This window comes from Neovison vison, chromosome 1, assembly GCF_020171115.1.
Source record: "Neovison vison isolate M4711 chromosome 1, ASM_NN_V1, whole genome shotgun sequence".
Classification (NCBI taxonomy): domain Eukaryota; kingdom Metazoa; phylum Chordata; class Mammalia; order Carnivora; family Mustelidae; genus Neogale; species Neogale vison.
The window spans coordinates 75,012,819-75,029,255 of record NC_058091.1 but is presented as its reverse complement, the minus strand read 5'-3'; the positions used below and the strand labels follow the sequence as shown (position 1 = coordinate 75,029,255).

The window sequence follows — 16,437 nt, the reverse complement described above, 5'->3', positions numbered from 1 at the left end:
ATAAAATAAATAAATCCTGGGGTTGTAATGTATGGCATGGTGACTGTAGGTAATACTATTATATCACATATTTGAAAGTTACTAAGAGATCTTAAAAGTTCTTATCACAAGAAAAAATTTTGTCACTGTGGTGACTGATGTTAACTAGACTTGTTTTGGCGGTCATTCCACAGTATATACTAATAGCCAACCATGATGTTGTTCACCTGAACTTCATATAATGTTTATGTTCATTGTATCTTGAAAAAAATGATGCAGGGCAGTCCCATACAGTTTTCTCAGTCAGAACTTGGACCTGACTTGCTTGTATACTTCCAGTAATGGGAACGCTACTTTATGGAGCAGTCAGTTCTGTTATTGGATTGCTCAGTTAGAATGTATACATGCATACTTACATACATACATACATGTGCGTGCGTGTGTGTGTGTGTGTGTATTATATATATTTAAAGATTTTGTTTATTTATTTGAGAGGGACAGAGAGCATGGGCAGGAGGAGGGCCAGAGGGAGAGAGAGAAGCAGGTTCCCCACTGAGCAGGGAGCCCCATACGGGGCTTGATCCAGGACCCTGGACACAGGACCTGAGCCAAAGGCAGATGCTTAACTGACTGAGCCACTCAGGCGCCCCTAGAAAGTTACATTGAACTAACTTTTATTACTCTGTGGCTTCCTCTCCTTCATTAATATGTTCTCGAGTTCCACAGATTAAATCTCATTCCCTCTTTACCTGTAACTGAATGAAATAGGACAAGAAGGGGTATCCTTAAGGAAGATGAAAAAAAAACCAACACAAAATTGAAAACAAAAAATGAACAAGTAAAGAGAAGATGATATTTTTCTCATGGTTGATCCATTCTGACATTTTCTACTTTCCTTCATGGAGCTGTTTGCTTCAAATCATAGAGCAGTGCTTTTTTTTGCCTTTTTTTTTTTTTTTTTAATAGCCTTTTTATGTCAGTGGTTCATGTACAGTGGTTCATGCATCAGTGGTTCCAAGTTGGCCTCTGGACTTTCCCAGGGATGGAAGCTGCAGTGAAAGGAAAATGTACTCAGATGTGTGGGAGCACAGGGAAGTGCAGAGTTTGGGGAAGGTTTAGTTTGGATTTAAAAGATTTTTTTTTTTTTTTTTAACCTCAAAACTGCTTCGGCACATTTCTCATCCAGCTAAGTGTAAACTGTAAGAACCAGACCAAAGCTTGAAAATCCTGTCATCAGTCTCTTGCTTTGGTTTTACCTTAGAAGTGCTGGAGAGGTGGTTCATTATGCTTTCAGAAGCAGATTCCAGTTTACACAGAGAGCCACGTCTAGAGTTGAAATCTTTCCTTCCTGCGAGTGCATTCTCCATCGAAGCCCACGAGATTGCCAGTTATGTCTCCCCCAGATAATTCATAGAATTTCCAGAGTCCATTGAATTTTATTTTAAATCAAGATACATATCGGGGCGCTTGGGTGGCTCAGTGGGTTAAGCCGCTGCCTTCGGCTTGGGTCATGGTCTCAGGGTCCTGGGATCAAGTCCTGCGTCGGGCTCTCTGCTCAGCAGGGAGCCTGCTTCCATCTCTCTCTCTCTCTCTCTGCCTGCCTCTCCATCTACTTGTGATCTCTCTCTATCAAATAAATAAATAAAATCTTTAAAAAAAAAAAAAGATACATATGTATGTGTAGAACACTTGTAGGCGTGGACCTGGGAGGCCCTGAGGCTTCTGGCTCACACCTAACTTTGTGAATTCCTGCACACTTGACTGTGCCCCGTGGATGTAGAAACATTGGGTTCAGTGCCAAGGGCCAAGAAAGAATCCTTGAGATGTCTTTGGTGCAAAATGGTGGTTTTCTCCCATGGGCAGAAGGAGCTGCACTGAGTTTGTGAGGAGTGACTGATTATATAAGATTTTCTGTCCTGTAGAGCCGGGAGGGGTGATGTTAGGACTCCTGGAACTTGAGCCTCTAGGCTTTGGGAGATTGTCTCCTTTTTTTTTTTTTTTTTTGCTGGTAAATCCTTAAGACAGTTGCAAACTGATGGAGACTCCTGTCCTGCCTGCCTGTGGTCTCTATCAGTTAACCATTTGTTTTTCCCTTTCCTTTGTTCTAGAGCAGCTAGGAGTGCCTGAGGAATGTCACATGTATCCCACCCGGGGGAGGGGTGCAGGGTGTTAGCTTTGTGCTTTGCCATTAGCTTGCTTTTTGCTCCCTCATCATTTACCGCCACCTCCCCCCAACAGTCTTGATCCTTAAAATCTTTAAGGTTGTTGAAGGTGGAGGGTCTCACTCTCTGTAGCTTCTTCCTGCTCAGTAGGGGTGTAGGGATATCCCTACCTATGGGTCAGTATTAGCCCGGGAACATATAGTGGAGTTGCAAAAGGAGGAGGCAGTTGAATCCAATTTAGTAAAGAAGTAACTCAGTACATCTTTAGGAATCTTTGGGAATCATCTGTGGACATGAAGTCTTTGGAGATGAGAGTCTTAGTGCCAAGCAGAAAGACACTGAAAAAGGCAACATACTAGGATTAATATGGCTATAAGAATGAGAAGTCCAACAAGGAGACCCTTCGTAGTTGACTGTAGTTATCCCCCAGACTCAGGAACTTAATCCCTGAAAGGGAGAGAAGGATTTCGTGGAGCCTCAGTTTGGGTATTCAGATTTTTCAATAGCCCTGTGCCTTGTTTGGGACAATCTGGAACGCATACATAGCATTGGATTTTTATAATGGCCCATGTACTGCCTTGTGCTGCTGCTAAAACATCTAATCCCGTTCTGTCTTGTAGAACTGTTTTATGATTGAGTTTTTTCAGTGTTTCATAGAGAAACGCTATTTTGAGTGTTATTTAGGGCTTTGACTGTGTACTTATTAAGAGCGTCCGCGTGCCAAATGACACCTCCAGTCCTAAAGAGGGAACAAAGTTGGATGCTCAGTGCTTGTACAAATAAGACACAGAACATGCCCACTGTTGTTTTAAATTTGAGGGTTGGCTGTGTTGGTAATAGCTTTAAAAATGTGTCCTTGCATCTAGGCAAAACCCGGAGTCAGGCAGCCTAGCCAGCCTAGGAGAGCCAAGGCCACAAGTTAGAGCTGCCTAGCCATTGGGTCCTGTTAGAAGTCAGCCCTCTAATTATAGGCCTCCTCCAGCTGCAGTCTGGGTATCAGGGGCTATTTGGTTTTGGAGGCCTCCTTTCCAGAGGACTTTCCAGAGGAAATCACTATGATCAGTGCCCTGACATTAAAGGCCCTGGAGGAGGGAATCGTATCCCCTGTCCCTGGTTCCTCATTGCATTCTAGACTGCCAAATGGGTGCCAACAAGTGGACTTAAGATACTGTGTCTTGTCTTGAAGACGATGCCATGAAGGCCTTGCGTTGCCTTGAAGTCTGTGCCTTATTTTGCTTTGTCTTGAAGAACCTACTGTTTTTAACCCTTGGAAAACACTAGAAAACTTTTACAAGGAGAAATTACTGAATTTTGTAATTTAAGCAGTTGGTAGGGAACATTGATGGAAAACAGTCAAGACAGAAATTCATGATGGTCTGAGCAACCTTCCAACACATGCAATTCCTTAGAGCTGAGTTCCCTAGGAAATGGCCCCCTGTTGGGTTGTTTTGTTTTTTTTTTTAAAGATTTTATTTATTTATTTGAGAGAGAGACAGTGAGAGAGAGCATGAGCGAGGAGAAGGTCAGAGAGCGAAGCAGACTCCCCATGGAGCTGGGAGCCTGATGTGGGACTCGATCCCGGGAATCCAGGATCACGCCCTGAGCCGGAGGCAGTCGTCCAACCAACTGAGCCACCCAGGCGTCCCTGTTTTTTGGTTTTTTTTTTTTAAGATTTTATTTATTTATTTGACAGAGATCACAGGTAGGCAGAGACAGAGGAGGAAGCAGGCTCCCTGCTCCCTGCCGAGCAGAGAGCCCAATGCGGGGCTCGTTCCTGATCCCAGGACCCTGGGATCATGACCTGAGCAGAAGGCAGAGGCTTTAACCCACTGAGCCACCCAGGTGCCGCCCCCCCCTCCCCCCCCCCCCCCCCCCGCACCGTGGGGTTTTAATTCGGTAGGGTACTGGTTTTGTCTGGCTTTGGGAGGGTGTCTGTGGTTCATGGCTGGACTGGAGATGTAGAAGAGATCACATTAGACCAATGAGGAGGAAACCTTTCATGGGAGTCTCAGTCTCATGGCTGTCCTGGTGGACTTAGGTGGCGGCCCCTTGCCCAAGACAGACAACTTTGTATAGGGACAGGAATAAAGAGAGGGCATCAGGTTTCTGGGTCTTACTACCATTCTGGCCAGGGAAATCACTTCCAGCCAGAAGTCAGACTTTCTCCTCCCTATAGGGCCAGGGGCTAGTGGATTGCATGCAGCCTGAACAATGGACATGAAAGTGTTCCAATAAGACTGGACTCCTTGAAAAGCCCCTCAAATGAAAGTAAAGGAAGAGAAGAGAAAGGATTCACCACTTTGCACCATGGCTCAGAGTCCAGATGAGAAGACTGAGACCTGTGTTCAGATGCCAAATGATACGGAAATGTTGGGATCAGGAGCCCAGGGCCAAGAAAGAATTCTCGAGATGTCTTTGGTGCAAAAAAGTGGTCTTGTTAAAGCACGGGAATAGCACAGATGGGCAGAAAGAGCTGCACTGGGGTTGTGAGGATAGCTGATTGATGATATAAGATTTTCTGTCTTGTAGAGAGAAGAGGGTGATGTTAGGGCTTCCGGAACTTGAGCCTCTAGACTTCTGGAGATGCTTTTTGTTTGTGTTTGTTTGTTTGTAAATCCTTAAGACAGTTGCAAACTGATGGAGACTCCTGTCCTGCCTGCCTGTGGTCTCTATCAGTTAACCATTTGTTTTTCCCTTTCCTTTGTTCTAGAGCGGCTAGGGGTGCCTGAGGAATGTCACATGTACCCCCCCCGGGGGGGGGAGTGGGACGAGGGTTGGAGGGGGTGTTAAGGTGTTAACTTATGGTTTGTGCTCAACTTGCCTTTTGCTCTCTCAACATGCCGTGACTTTGGGAGGCCCTAATTTTTCTCAGCCTTCCTTATCTGAATTGGAAGAGAAGATTGCCTACTGTGCTGGGCTTTTGTGAAGGAGGGATAATATTTGTATCGTACACAGCATGGTGTCTAGTTCATTAGTCAACTCAACTGTAGTTTCTGTTAGAAGAAAGCTCTTTCAAACTTCTGATAATAATCTTTTAAAAAAGATTTTATTTATTTATTAAAGAAAGTGAGATAGCAAGAGAGAGCACGAGCAAGGGGGGAGACAGAGAGGCAGGCTCCTCACCAAGCAAGGAGTCTGATGCGAAGCTTAATCCCAGGACCCTGGGATGATGACCTGAGCTGAAGGCAGATGTTTAACTTAGTGAGCCATTCAGGAACCCCAGACAATAGCCTTTTTTCTTTTTTCTTTTTATTTATTTATTTACTTTTAAATATTTTATTTATTTATGTGATAGACAGAGATCACAAGCAGGCAGAGAGGCAGGCAGAGAGAGAGGAAGGGAAGCAGGCCCCCAGCTCAGCAGAGAGCCCGACTCGGGGCTCAATCCCAGGACCCTGGTGATGAAGTTCTTGAACCTAGGTGAGGTTCAGTGGGGTGAGGTTCGGAGCCGACGGCTAAGAAAGAATTCTTAAGACGTCTTTGGTGCAAAAAGGTGGTTTATTAGAGCACGGGGACAGGACCCGTGGGCAGACGGAGATGCTGCGCCGGGTTGTGAGGGATGGCAGGTTATGTACCCTGCGGTTGGGAAGGAGGTGAGGTAAAAAGGGGGTGATGTTAGTCTCTAAGGAATTTTGGAAGCAAGGTTTCCAGGACCTTGAGGGGCTAGCTATTGTTGGGAGGAAGGTTATTCATTACTAGTAATAAAAATCTTCTTGTGAGACCCTTTAGATGTATATCAGTGGGCCATATGCTTGGGAATGATTCTCGACACTATCTTGGAGATCTAGAGATAAAGTTTCACATTTCTCCTATCAAGTGTCCTTGTTAGTGAGATTTGAGTTTAGAAGAAATATAACTTTATTTACTTTTCCTTCTGCCTCAGCCTTCTTCAGTTTTTATCGAGGGGAGGGTGACATTAGGGCTTGAGGAATTGAGTTATGTGCCTTTGGAAATTGGGCTATTGCTAAGGTAACTTCTTTGTTGTAAATCTCAAAGACATTTGTAAACCAAGGGAAACTCCTGTCTTGCAGGACTGTGATCTCTGCAAGTTAACTATTTGTTTTTCTTTTAGGGCAGCCAGAGGTGCCTGAGGAATGTCACACATATTACTGAGGGGAGCGGGTGGAGAGGGGGTACAAGGTGCCAGCTCTTGCTTTGTCCTCAGCCAGCCTCCTGTTCTCTCATCACCGGGACCATGACCGAGCGGAAGGCAGAGGCTTCAACCCACTGAGCCACCCAGGCGCCCCTCAATAATCTTTTTTCATTCATTCATTCATTCATTCATTTTTTAAAAGATTATTTATTTATGTGACAGACCAAGATCACAAGCAGGCAGAGAGACAAGAAGAGAGAGAGGGAGGAAACAGGCTCCCCGCCGAGCAGAGAGCCTGATGCAGGGCTCTATCCCAGGACCCTGAAACCATGTCCTGAGCCGAAGGCAGAGGCTTTAACCCATTGAGTCACCCAGCCCTCCCCCCATAATCTTTTTTAAAGAGCAAAACTTGATTTTTAAAATTTGGCAGTATGTGTTAAATTAAGAGACTTCATAGACCAATAACTTCAAAAAATATTTTTCTGACTAGCTAATATTTATATGTGGTGTAAAATTCAAAAGGCACAGAAGAGAACACAATGAAAAGTCAATTTTCTTATTCTGTCTTTCCCTCTTGCCACTAACTTTTGCCGGGAACTCACTTTACTGTTTTTTCATGTGTACCCTTGTAGGCATAGTCTTTGCATTAACTACATAAGTTAAAGTAGTCAGTGATTTCTATCTTCACCCTTCCCTCTAGTCTCTTTCTAATAGAGCTAACTATTGAATCAATAGCTCTAAGTCAGTACTGTCCAACACTTTCTGGGATGAAAGAAGTGTTCTCTAGGTTTGTCACCCACTATGGTGCCCCCTAGCCCATAAGTCTGTTAAGCTCTTGAAACGTGGCTCTTGCAATTGAAGAACTGAATTTTTAACTTCTATTTCATTTTAATTAAATTTCATAACTGCAAGTGGCTGGCTAGCATGACCATATTGGGCAGTGCTGTGCTAGATATTTATGTCTGTGCACTTACTACGTACAGAAACACATGGACCCCAAATTGTGGAATTAGGGAAAGAGTCATCTAGAACTACTAATTTAATATTAATTAAAGAAGTCTATAGTTCAATAAATTTTAGATTATTTTCTTTTTAAGTCAAGTATCTAATTAAGATGTTTCTTTTTGACACATGCTCCTAGTTAAGAAGATGGTGAAATGGCATCTTTGTAGGAGAGCCCTGGTTACAAGTACAGATCTCAGCCAGATCACAACAGAGCCCTGGTCATCTGCTCATTCATTTGTTCATGCATTCCAGAAATCCTTCCTGAGTACCTCATGTGTACATATGGCATTTTAACAAAACCTAGTCGAATCCCTGCCCTCAAGGAGCTCTCACTCCAGTGCTCACAGCCTTTCTGTGCTTCATTGCCTTGGATGTTGGAAGGAGCAAAAGAGACCTATGCAGAGACAAAGCAAGGAACTTGCTCAAGGCCCTGGCTCTGATTGTTGCCAGTGAACTTGATTTCCTTTAGGAAAGGAAAAAGCTTCAGAAGAAAACAGTTTTCATTCAGCCACTAAGAATGTTTTCTTTAGCAGAATCACCTTGTTTTTTTCCTTCAGTCTGCTAACTCTGGGTTGGGTGCTATTTTTAATTTTAAAATTTCAATTAAAAAAAGCCAAGAGATTATAGAATCAGTCCTTTAACACTCCTTTATGGTAGGGAAGGGACAAATAAGCAGCTCCAAATCCTGACTGCTAGCCGCTCTGCCTCCTCCTCCTGTGCTTGGGGAAGGTCTGTGATTTCCCCAACCTTCTGGCTTTCCTGGTCTCTCTCCCAAACCACGACTACTTCTTAGTGTTAGCATTTCATTTGATATAAGTTCTATGCTTTTTACCTTTCTGCATTCTCAGTATTTTTTAATATGAACACATATGAATTTCATAATAAAATAAAGAATAATTATCTTGTAAAAATAGTCCAGAGAGATGATGAAAACCTGAAATGATTCACTGGGTGCAGCAGAGATCAAAAGAGAAGGTGAATTTGAGAGGGAAGGATTTAGGAAACAGAACCAATAGGGCTTGGTTAGACTAGTGAGAGGAGGTTGAATAATAAAACTTGTTTTAAGGGGCACCTGGGTGGCTCAGTGGGTTAACCCTCTGCCTTTGGCTCAGGTCATAATCCCAGGGTCCTGGGATCAAGCCCTGCACTGGGCTCTCTGCTCAGCAGAGTCAGCTTCCCGTCCCCCCTCTCTGCCTGCTTCTCTGCCTACTTATGATTTCTGGCTGTCAAGTAAATAGATAAAATCTTTAAAAAAAAAAACAAAACAAAACTTGTTTTATGTAATTATGATTTCTTTTAAAGAAAGATAAATGCAGCATAACAAAATAAAGGGAATTTTGGACTCGTATTTGCAGCTATCAAATATAAATATGTCTCATTGTTTACAGTTACTCATCTGCTGAACATGATTTGCTAAGTATTTTTTTGGTCCACAATATAAATGTACATTTGGGGTCATTAAAAAAAACTTGGTTTATTTTCTTGTGTAACCTTTTTTTTTCAGTTTACCTTAATTTGGTGATAACAAAACCCTTTTCTGAGAATGTCTTACCATGATAGATACTGACTTGCAGAAAAACAGAGAAGGCTTAAATGGGAACGTTTGAAGAGGAATAAATATACCACATACATTCGATGGCAGTTATTCCTTCTTAGACAAGGCCTTAAAAATGTATTCTCTGCTTTAAAGGAAGGGTTTTACAGTGGGCTTCCCAAACTCACATCATAAGATCAGAATGTTTTGGTCATGTTGATAAACTACAGAGCGACAAATTCTCATGAGAACTCTAGTCAAATCAAAAGATGTAGCTGATTGTAAAATTAGTGAGGTATTACATTGGATTCTGTTTTCTGTTAAACAAGTTTGGTATTGCTATTTTCTAGCCTTTTTTAAAAAAAAAAAAAAAAACAACTACTTTTGGCTGTGAGTGTTGAGAGTAATGGTCTGTGCAGAACAGGGTCAAATGAATGAAACAATGTATCCCATTTTGTTACTTCCATGTGTGAAAATCAGTCTTTAATGAGATGTCCCTAGACAGTGCTAGTGTTCATCAAAACATGTGCCCTAGATCTGAGTGAGTTTAATTATCACAGGGACCGTGAAATGAGGACATTTAAATCAAATTAAAGTGGAAAAATCCAGAAGAGGAAGAAGCAGTATATTTCAGGCTGCATAGAATTATTTTTTGACTCCTCTTTTCTCTCTTCCTAGAAGGAACAGTTTTGAAAGTGGGCAATAAGGTTCATCTCAAGCATGTTTTTGAGAAGATCAGACCAGCCATACCCAGCTTTTTGGACACAGGGGTCAGCTCTTTGCTAGATCTCCCTAAGTGAAGTCCTGGTTTCTGTATATTTCTAGGTTACTTCATACTAATTTTAGCATCACATAGTAATCTTGATCAAGAAAGAAGTTGTTTTATTAAAAACCTTAACCGACTCAACATGGAGCCACCCATTCTTACCAGAAATAATGAATAATAATAATAATAATAATAAATAGTTTAAAATCTGAGGTTAGAAAATAAAAACATGTCCGTTGAATAGAAGTCCTTTTTATGAATCCCTGGTTTGGTTTGGTTTGGTTTTTAATGAGTAAGCATAAAAAGATAGCTAAACTGAGAGATGGGGAGTGTATTCATCTGTGGTTTGTGTCTAGCTGTCCTTTCTCCTAGGTCATATACTTGTTTATTAGCTAATGAAAATCTGAGAGCTTGGCTGCTAAGTGTTCAATGAATGATAGCCTAGTTGAAATATTTTGTTAGAATATGACACCTGGGTGGCTCAGTGGGTTGAGCCACTGCCTTCCGCTCGGGTCATGATCTCAGGGTTCTGGGATCGAGTCCCGCGTCGGGCTCTCTGCTCGGCGGGGAGCCTGCTTCCCTCTCTCTCTCTGCCTGCCTCTCCATCTACTTGTGATTTCTCTCTGTCCAATAAATAAATAAAATCTTTAAAAAAAAAAAAAAAAGAATATGACACCTTATTTCCAAAGCTGAATATGTCGTGTATCCTTAGTTCTCATGTCATTATATGATTTTTGTCATATGAGGGGATATTATTTCTGTTTCTGTTCGTGTTATATGTTGACGTAGATTATCTCAATTGATGTTAGTAAAAGACCCTGTTGAATAAGGGTCTCTTATTTAAGCAAGGGACCTGTTCAGATTGTTAAATGGGTTTATGCAATGTCACAAAGCAAACCAGTTAACCCCCTTATTATCCTATAGGTATCTCGTTTTTCTCCCAGAACATTTACTTATCCTTGCCCAACATCAATTTGTGTAGATAGATGCTCAAGAGAGCAAAGGAACTAGATACATACGTGTAAGAGACCACGTGTAAACAGAAAGGGAGCGAGCCCAAAGAGTCCTAATTTAAAATAATTATGTAGGAGCAGACTGTCACATATGCTAGAGGCCAAGACCCTGGTTCTTTACATTCTGGTAAGGTGAAGGCATTCTTCAGGAGGGCTGGTAAGTACAGAGTGACATATCAATAAGAGTGAGACATCAATTGGAAAATATTTTGAGTTATTGGATTTCAGCAAAGTCTAGTAAACTTCACCTCTTTGACTTAGGAGTGAGGAATTAAAAACACGAGATATGTTAACCAATTTATCAGTCAGCTGGTTCATTAGTAATCATAATGGTCACTTCATATAGTGTCATTATGGCATTTTGTCTTGGGGTTACAGCTCTTCCTTCAGTACTACTGTGATACGTATAAAGGAAAAGAATTGCTTAAACCTGAACCAGCTTGCCAGACTTCTATATAACTCAGTATGTGAATCATTTATAAAGGATTTATTTTTACAAATGTGTTTGCCCATTGAAAACTGGAAACTCTCTCTCTGTGTGTTTTTTTTGTTTTGTTTTTGTTTTGTTGTTTGTTTGTTTGCTTTTTGATGTAACACTGAAAAGGTGGCAGCCATATATTTTGATTAAGAGAATGTTCAACATTTAATAGTCTGTAGAAGAATCTAGTCTTTCCTCGGGCCCAGAGGACTTTTTCCTGATAATTTTCTGAGACATTAAGTATTGAGGATGTAAAGTGGAGGAAATGCTACTGGTCTCCATGTAAGAATTTTTAAGTGATTAGAAAAGAAAAAATTAGCAGGAAAATGTGATTGACAGTAATATAAAGAAAGTGTGTTCCATATCAGTTAATTAGTTTCTGAAAGCCCAGCAGCATGAAACTAATGTAATTCCTCCTAGAAAACCATTTCTCCAATGTTTTTCCTTTTTTTTCCCCCCTCCTTCCTAGATTGAAAAAGAAAAAACAAGCCAAACAAAATGCAGAGACAGCCTCAGCCATTGCTACGAGGACCCATACTGGAAAAGAGGATGCTAAAGCAGTCATTTTAGAACAAGACAAGGCCAACATTGCTGTAGAAGAGGAATATATTACTGATGAAAAAAAAAAGAGAAAAAATAATCAGTTAAAGGAGATCAGGCGTACAGAACTAAAGAGATATTATAGTACTGGTGAGTATTGGTGGCAGTGATGCAGTATTTTCATTTTAAAAATCTATCATAGAGGCGCCTCAGTCCGTCAAATGTGTGACTCTTGATTCGGCCCAGGTCATGATCTTAGGCTTGTGAGATCAAGTCCATATTGGGCTGTGTAGGGCGTGGAGGCTGCTTCAGATTCTCTCTCCCCCACTCCTTTTGCCCCCGCCTCCCTTCTCTCTCTCTCTAAGAAAAATTTCCAAAACAAAAACAACTAATAATTCTTAAAAGACTGTTAATTTATAACTGCTCATCATTATAATAATAACAGCAGCTTATTGAGAGCTATGATATACCACATACCCTTGTTTTACATACATAGTCTTGTATAAAGGGATAAGAGGGACATAATTTGGTGTGTTTCATTAGACTTTGTGTTTCCAGGATCCAGCACTTAGTGTGTGCTAATAAATATCTATCCAGTCACCTTCCCTGTATGAGAAATATTTTTCCTGATGTATATAGACTTCTCTGTAAATATGTAGCTAGAAATGTCTGAACTGTTTGGCATCAGCTGGGCAATAGAAAATGGCAGAGACTAGTCCTAACAGCCATCAGTTAAAAAAAAAAAAAAAAAATACCACGACCCAGTGTGGGACTCTCAACCCCGAGATTAGGAGTCACATGCTCCACCAACTGAGCCAGCCAGGTGCCCCAGTTAAGGGAAATTTTGAAATAAGTGTGCAATATTATAGTTTCTCAGAATATTCCCTGTGCTGGAAACCATATTAACAGAAGTGGCATAGCTAGCATGGTGGAGGCAATAGCCCTGCTCTTCAGGGATCCGTGTCACACCGACTGCTCCTATCACATGCAGGGCTGGGGTGTGTGCAGAGGAGAGTGCAGGGAACAGGAAGTGGGAGTCAGACCTTGCTGTGGCACGCTGGGTACTGTGTGCTAAGATTGCTAGACTAAGAGACAAGACGGGGTCTCTGAGAACAGACTGCAGGACAGTATGTAATACGGGCTTTTGTAGCAGATTCTCCTGGGGGCCCCACATTTGGTCACAGTTAATGCCAGCCAGAGTTCTTGGAAGACAGATCGTGTCTCCATGTTTAATAGAACTTTTGAGCAGTGCTTATCAGAGATAACATGGGCTGCCTCTGGGGGGCTAATCAGGGTGACTTTGCAGGCACTGCTCTAGTAGAAGGCAGGTGAGGTATCTGCTGTGGCGGGTGTGTGGTTTGTAGTGGTCCATTTGGGGTTATATCATGTATGCATGATAATGTAATCATATCGTGTAGTACAGAGCTTAACCGTTGCTTTCAGTCTCAAGCCACTTAGTATTTTATAAAAAGCTGTAACTGTCACCTACTGAGAAAACTTCTGTGTGAGTGTTAATAGACTTCCCTTAAAATTTAAAGTGTTGAGTATTATCCCTTCTTTCCAAAAAAAGGAAGAGGATTAAGGAAAATCCCATTTCTCATCTTCTTTTACATATGAGTTGTGCACGTTGGAGATTTGGAAACCTGTGGTTTTGAAGAGTTGTGCAGCTTAAAATATTATCTTTTTTTCACCCTTATTGTAAATGCAATTGCTTAGTGAGTATTTTGAAGTGGAGACATTTGCTCTGTAGGATTTCCCTGGAAGACACTGGTAGGGTCCTGTTGACTGAGGTTTCTTTTAGTCAGGATGCTGTGCTTACTGTAGATGCTGTGTTAGGATAGTTTTTTCATGTGCGGCCCTCTGTTGCATGTGTAATGCTTTGAAACCGAAACAACACCCTTCACTCTGGCCTTTACCTATCCAAGTCTAACTTGACTTCAAAATCAGCTCAGTCATCATTTCTTAACAGGATGCCCTCCCTGCCTGTGGCTAGCTTAGGCTCTCCTTCTGTGTTGTCATTATGGATTTATTTATATGCTTTCCTGTTTGGGGGCTGTCATCACATGGACCTGTGTCATTAGCTTGGAATAGTATTTGAGTTACGGGTGTTCTTTAAATATGCATCAAGGGCATGAATTAATACATAGGTGAATGAATACTGTTTCAGTAAGCTTGGAGTTTCATGAAAATTAGGGAAGGATATAGGTCAGAATTAGTCTGATTTCCTTTGGTCATGGTAAGTAGAGATGCCATCATAGATTTTCATCTCTCAAGAATGGCGGTGATAATTGGTTTGGACCCCTGTGGGCAGGCTTGCTTGATCTGACCTGGTGTAGTCCCCTGAGTCCCATCCTGGGTGTTGTTCCATACCACTAGGTGGGGCAGTAGGCCTCAAATCAAGAGTAATCCCATTTCTAGTGCTTTTGGTGGCTCTAGTCTGAGAAGAGACACTAAAATGGGAGGTTCTCATCAGCCACGTTAAGGATTTGGACTTTGCTGGAGTCAGTGGGGCGCTGTTGGGGGAATTGCATTAACTCTGTGTTTTACGATGATGAATCTGAGGACATTGGGTAGAAATCAGCTTGAAGTCAGGTAATGCTGGTTGGAGAGTGGGGAAGAGGAGAAAGGCACCTGACGAAGAGATTTTCCTCATAGAATTCAGCAGGATTTGGTGACCATTTTAGGGTATGAGGGACAAAATGAACAGAGTTAAAAATTGATAAACTGGAAAACTCAAGAAGGAAAAAAGAGTTCAGTGTGTTTGTGTTTGGAGATGTTTTTGAGGTACCAAGTGGATTTGTCTAAAGGGACCTACATTTCAGGTGAGAGGCCTAGAAATTGCTACTTAAAGGTATGACATAAATCCACACATGTAAGAGAAGAAACAGGGACCTCTACAGAGTCAAAAACAAAAAGTTAATGGATGACAAATGATAATGAATATAGAAAAACAGACTAGAAGAACCTGTGACAATATGTTGATAACCATTTTCTCAGAGTACAGAAATTGCAAGGGAGTTTTGTTTTCTTCATTTTTTTAAATATATTAAATATTTACCATTATTTTTAATGTTAATCAAAAAATACAGAAAAATGAATAACAGTAAACCCAAGGGGCTTGCAAAAGGAACATTTAACAAATGTAAAGTTCCATAATCAATAAGGGGGAACATAGTAACTTTCTGTGAGTATCTCTTTCCACATCACCAACATCTACCTAATCTAAGGAACAAAATAACATTTTTACTTGTTGAATTAGATTTATCGGTACCTCATGTAAGCCTCTGGTAGCAAGCAGTTCATTGCTAGCTCTTAAGATTTAGAGGAACACAATGGTTAGATACCTATAAAAGATGTTACAGAAATATCGAATCACTGCACTTGCCCCATTGTAACAAAATGATGCAGATGCTAAAAATGTTTTGTTTCTGAGAGAATGGAGCAGGAGAATGGAAATGAAGTAATTACAAGGAGGCAGAAGGCATCAGATAAATCTAGATCCAACACCTAATGTAGCACCTGGCACACACTAAACATCTCCAGACTTTCCCCTCACCCACAAAATTTTCCAGAATATGTGAAGGCAACTCTTCCATGCTTGCACTGTTACTGATACATAGGAGTCTTTCTAAACTTGTGTTTATTTATGTGAACTCTTAAGGAATTGTTTGGTAATAGTGTATCTCAGTATATTTTTCAAAATTAGCTATTAAGTTATCATTAAGTTGACACAGTTATGTTGGAATGTGTACATATGTATCTTTTGTCTCATCAATATTAACAGTGTCCAAATATATTTAACAGCATGAATTATATCAAAAATTCTTTCACAGTAAAAGAATAAATTATTCCTTAATTTTAGAATAACACACATCCTTCCTTTTGTCGAAGTGGAGATGGGAAGGGGAATTTTACAAAATGGGTAATGTCTCGTAGTAAAGGTCTTTAACTGAAACACAGGTGTGCAGGTACAAGATTTGAAAAAGATGGAGAAATATTATAAACGAGGGAGGCAAGCCTAAATTGGAATAAAATATATTATTATGATTTTGTAGTGTTTTAGCATAAAAGATTAATACTAAAAATCCTGATAGTGAAGTAGACATTTTAAGAGAATTGGGAGGTTATTTTCTCAAACAGAAAACACTTAAGTAAGAGTGTAGCCAGTTTTGTGATTATCACAATCAAAGATTTATTTAGAGAGAAAACCTCTGTAGGATAGAGAATGAATTTAGCTTTCAATAATGAATCTGTATGTCTCTATTATAATCATTTCAAATCATGGCTTTTCCTCCTAAATTCAAAAGAAACTTAATAAGAATAAAATAATAAATGAAGTTCTCTACTTGTCCTTTTTAAATATTTTGGGGTTTTGCCACAACATGAAAGTTACCAGTCAGTGAATTATTTTCCACAATGCAACCATGACACTTTTCCTTACATGGATACTTACTTTTTCATAGAGTTGTTTTAACCACACATGTGTGGTTAAATCTTCCACACGTGTGAAGATTTCTTATCTGTCATTTCTCTTTTTCACTTAAGAAGTTCAGAAAGCCAAAGTTAAGTTATTATCATAAATGAATTGCCAAACATAAAAGTAGGTCAAACCACAACATAGAATCACATTGCCTTCTCCTCACAGGTAGTGGTCATTCTGGTGCTTTAGAGCTCACAGAATCACAGAATACAGGATTAAAATGGACTTTAATGTGGAAAGAGGATATCAAGAACCAAATTACTGTGTGTGTGGTTTTTTTGTTTGTTTGTTTTAAGATTTACTTATTTATTTGAGAGAGAACACATGCCAGTGATGGGGGGGGGGTAGGGGGTGGGGAGAAGGGCAATGGAAGAGGAGAAAGAGAAT

At 40.6% G+C, this 16,437-nt stretch overlaps 1 protein-coding gene across 6 annotated transcripts in view; it reads left to right on the top strand.

Moving 5' to 3' along the window:
• NCOA7 (nuclear receptor coactivator 7) overlaps positions 1-16,437 on the top strand; it is a 160,974-nt gene that overhangs the window by 70,678 nt on the left and 73,859 nt on the right. For all 6 annotated transcript variants that reach the window (XM_044249430.1, XM_044249438.1, XM_044249452.1 and 3 more), the window contains exon 3: positions 11,500-11,720. In XM_044249430.1, the coding sequence (XP_044105365.1) occupies positions 11,500-11,720 (221 nt within the window). The remainder of the gene's footprint in view (positions 1-11,499; positions 11,721-16,437) is intronic.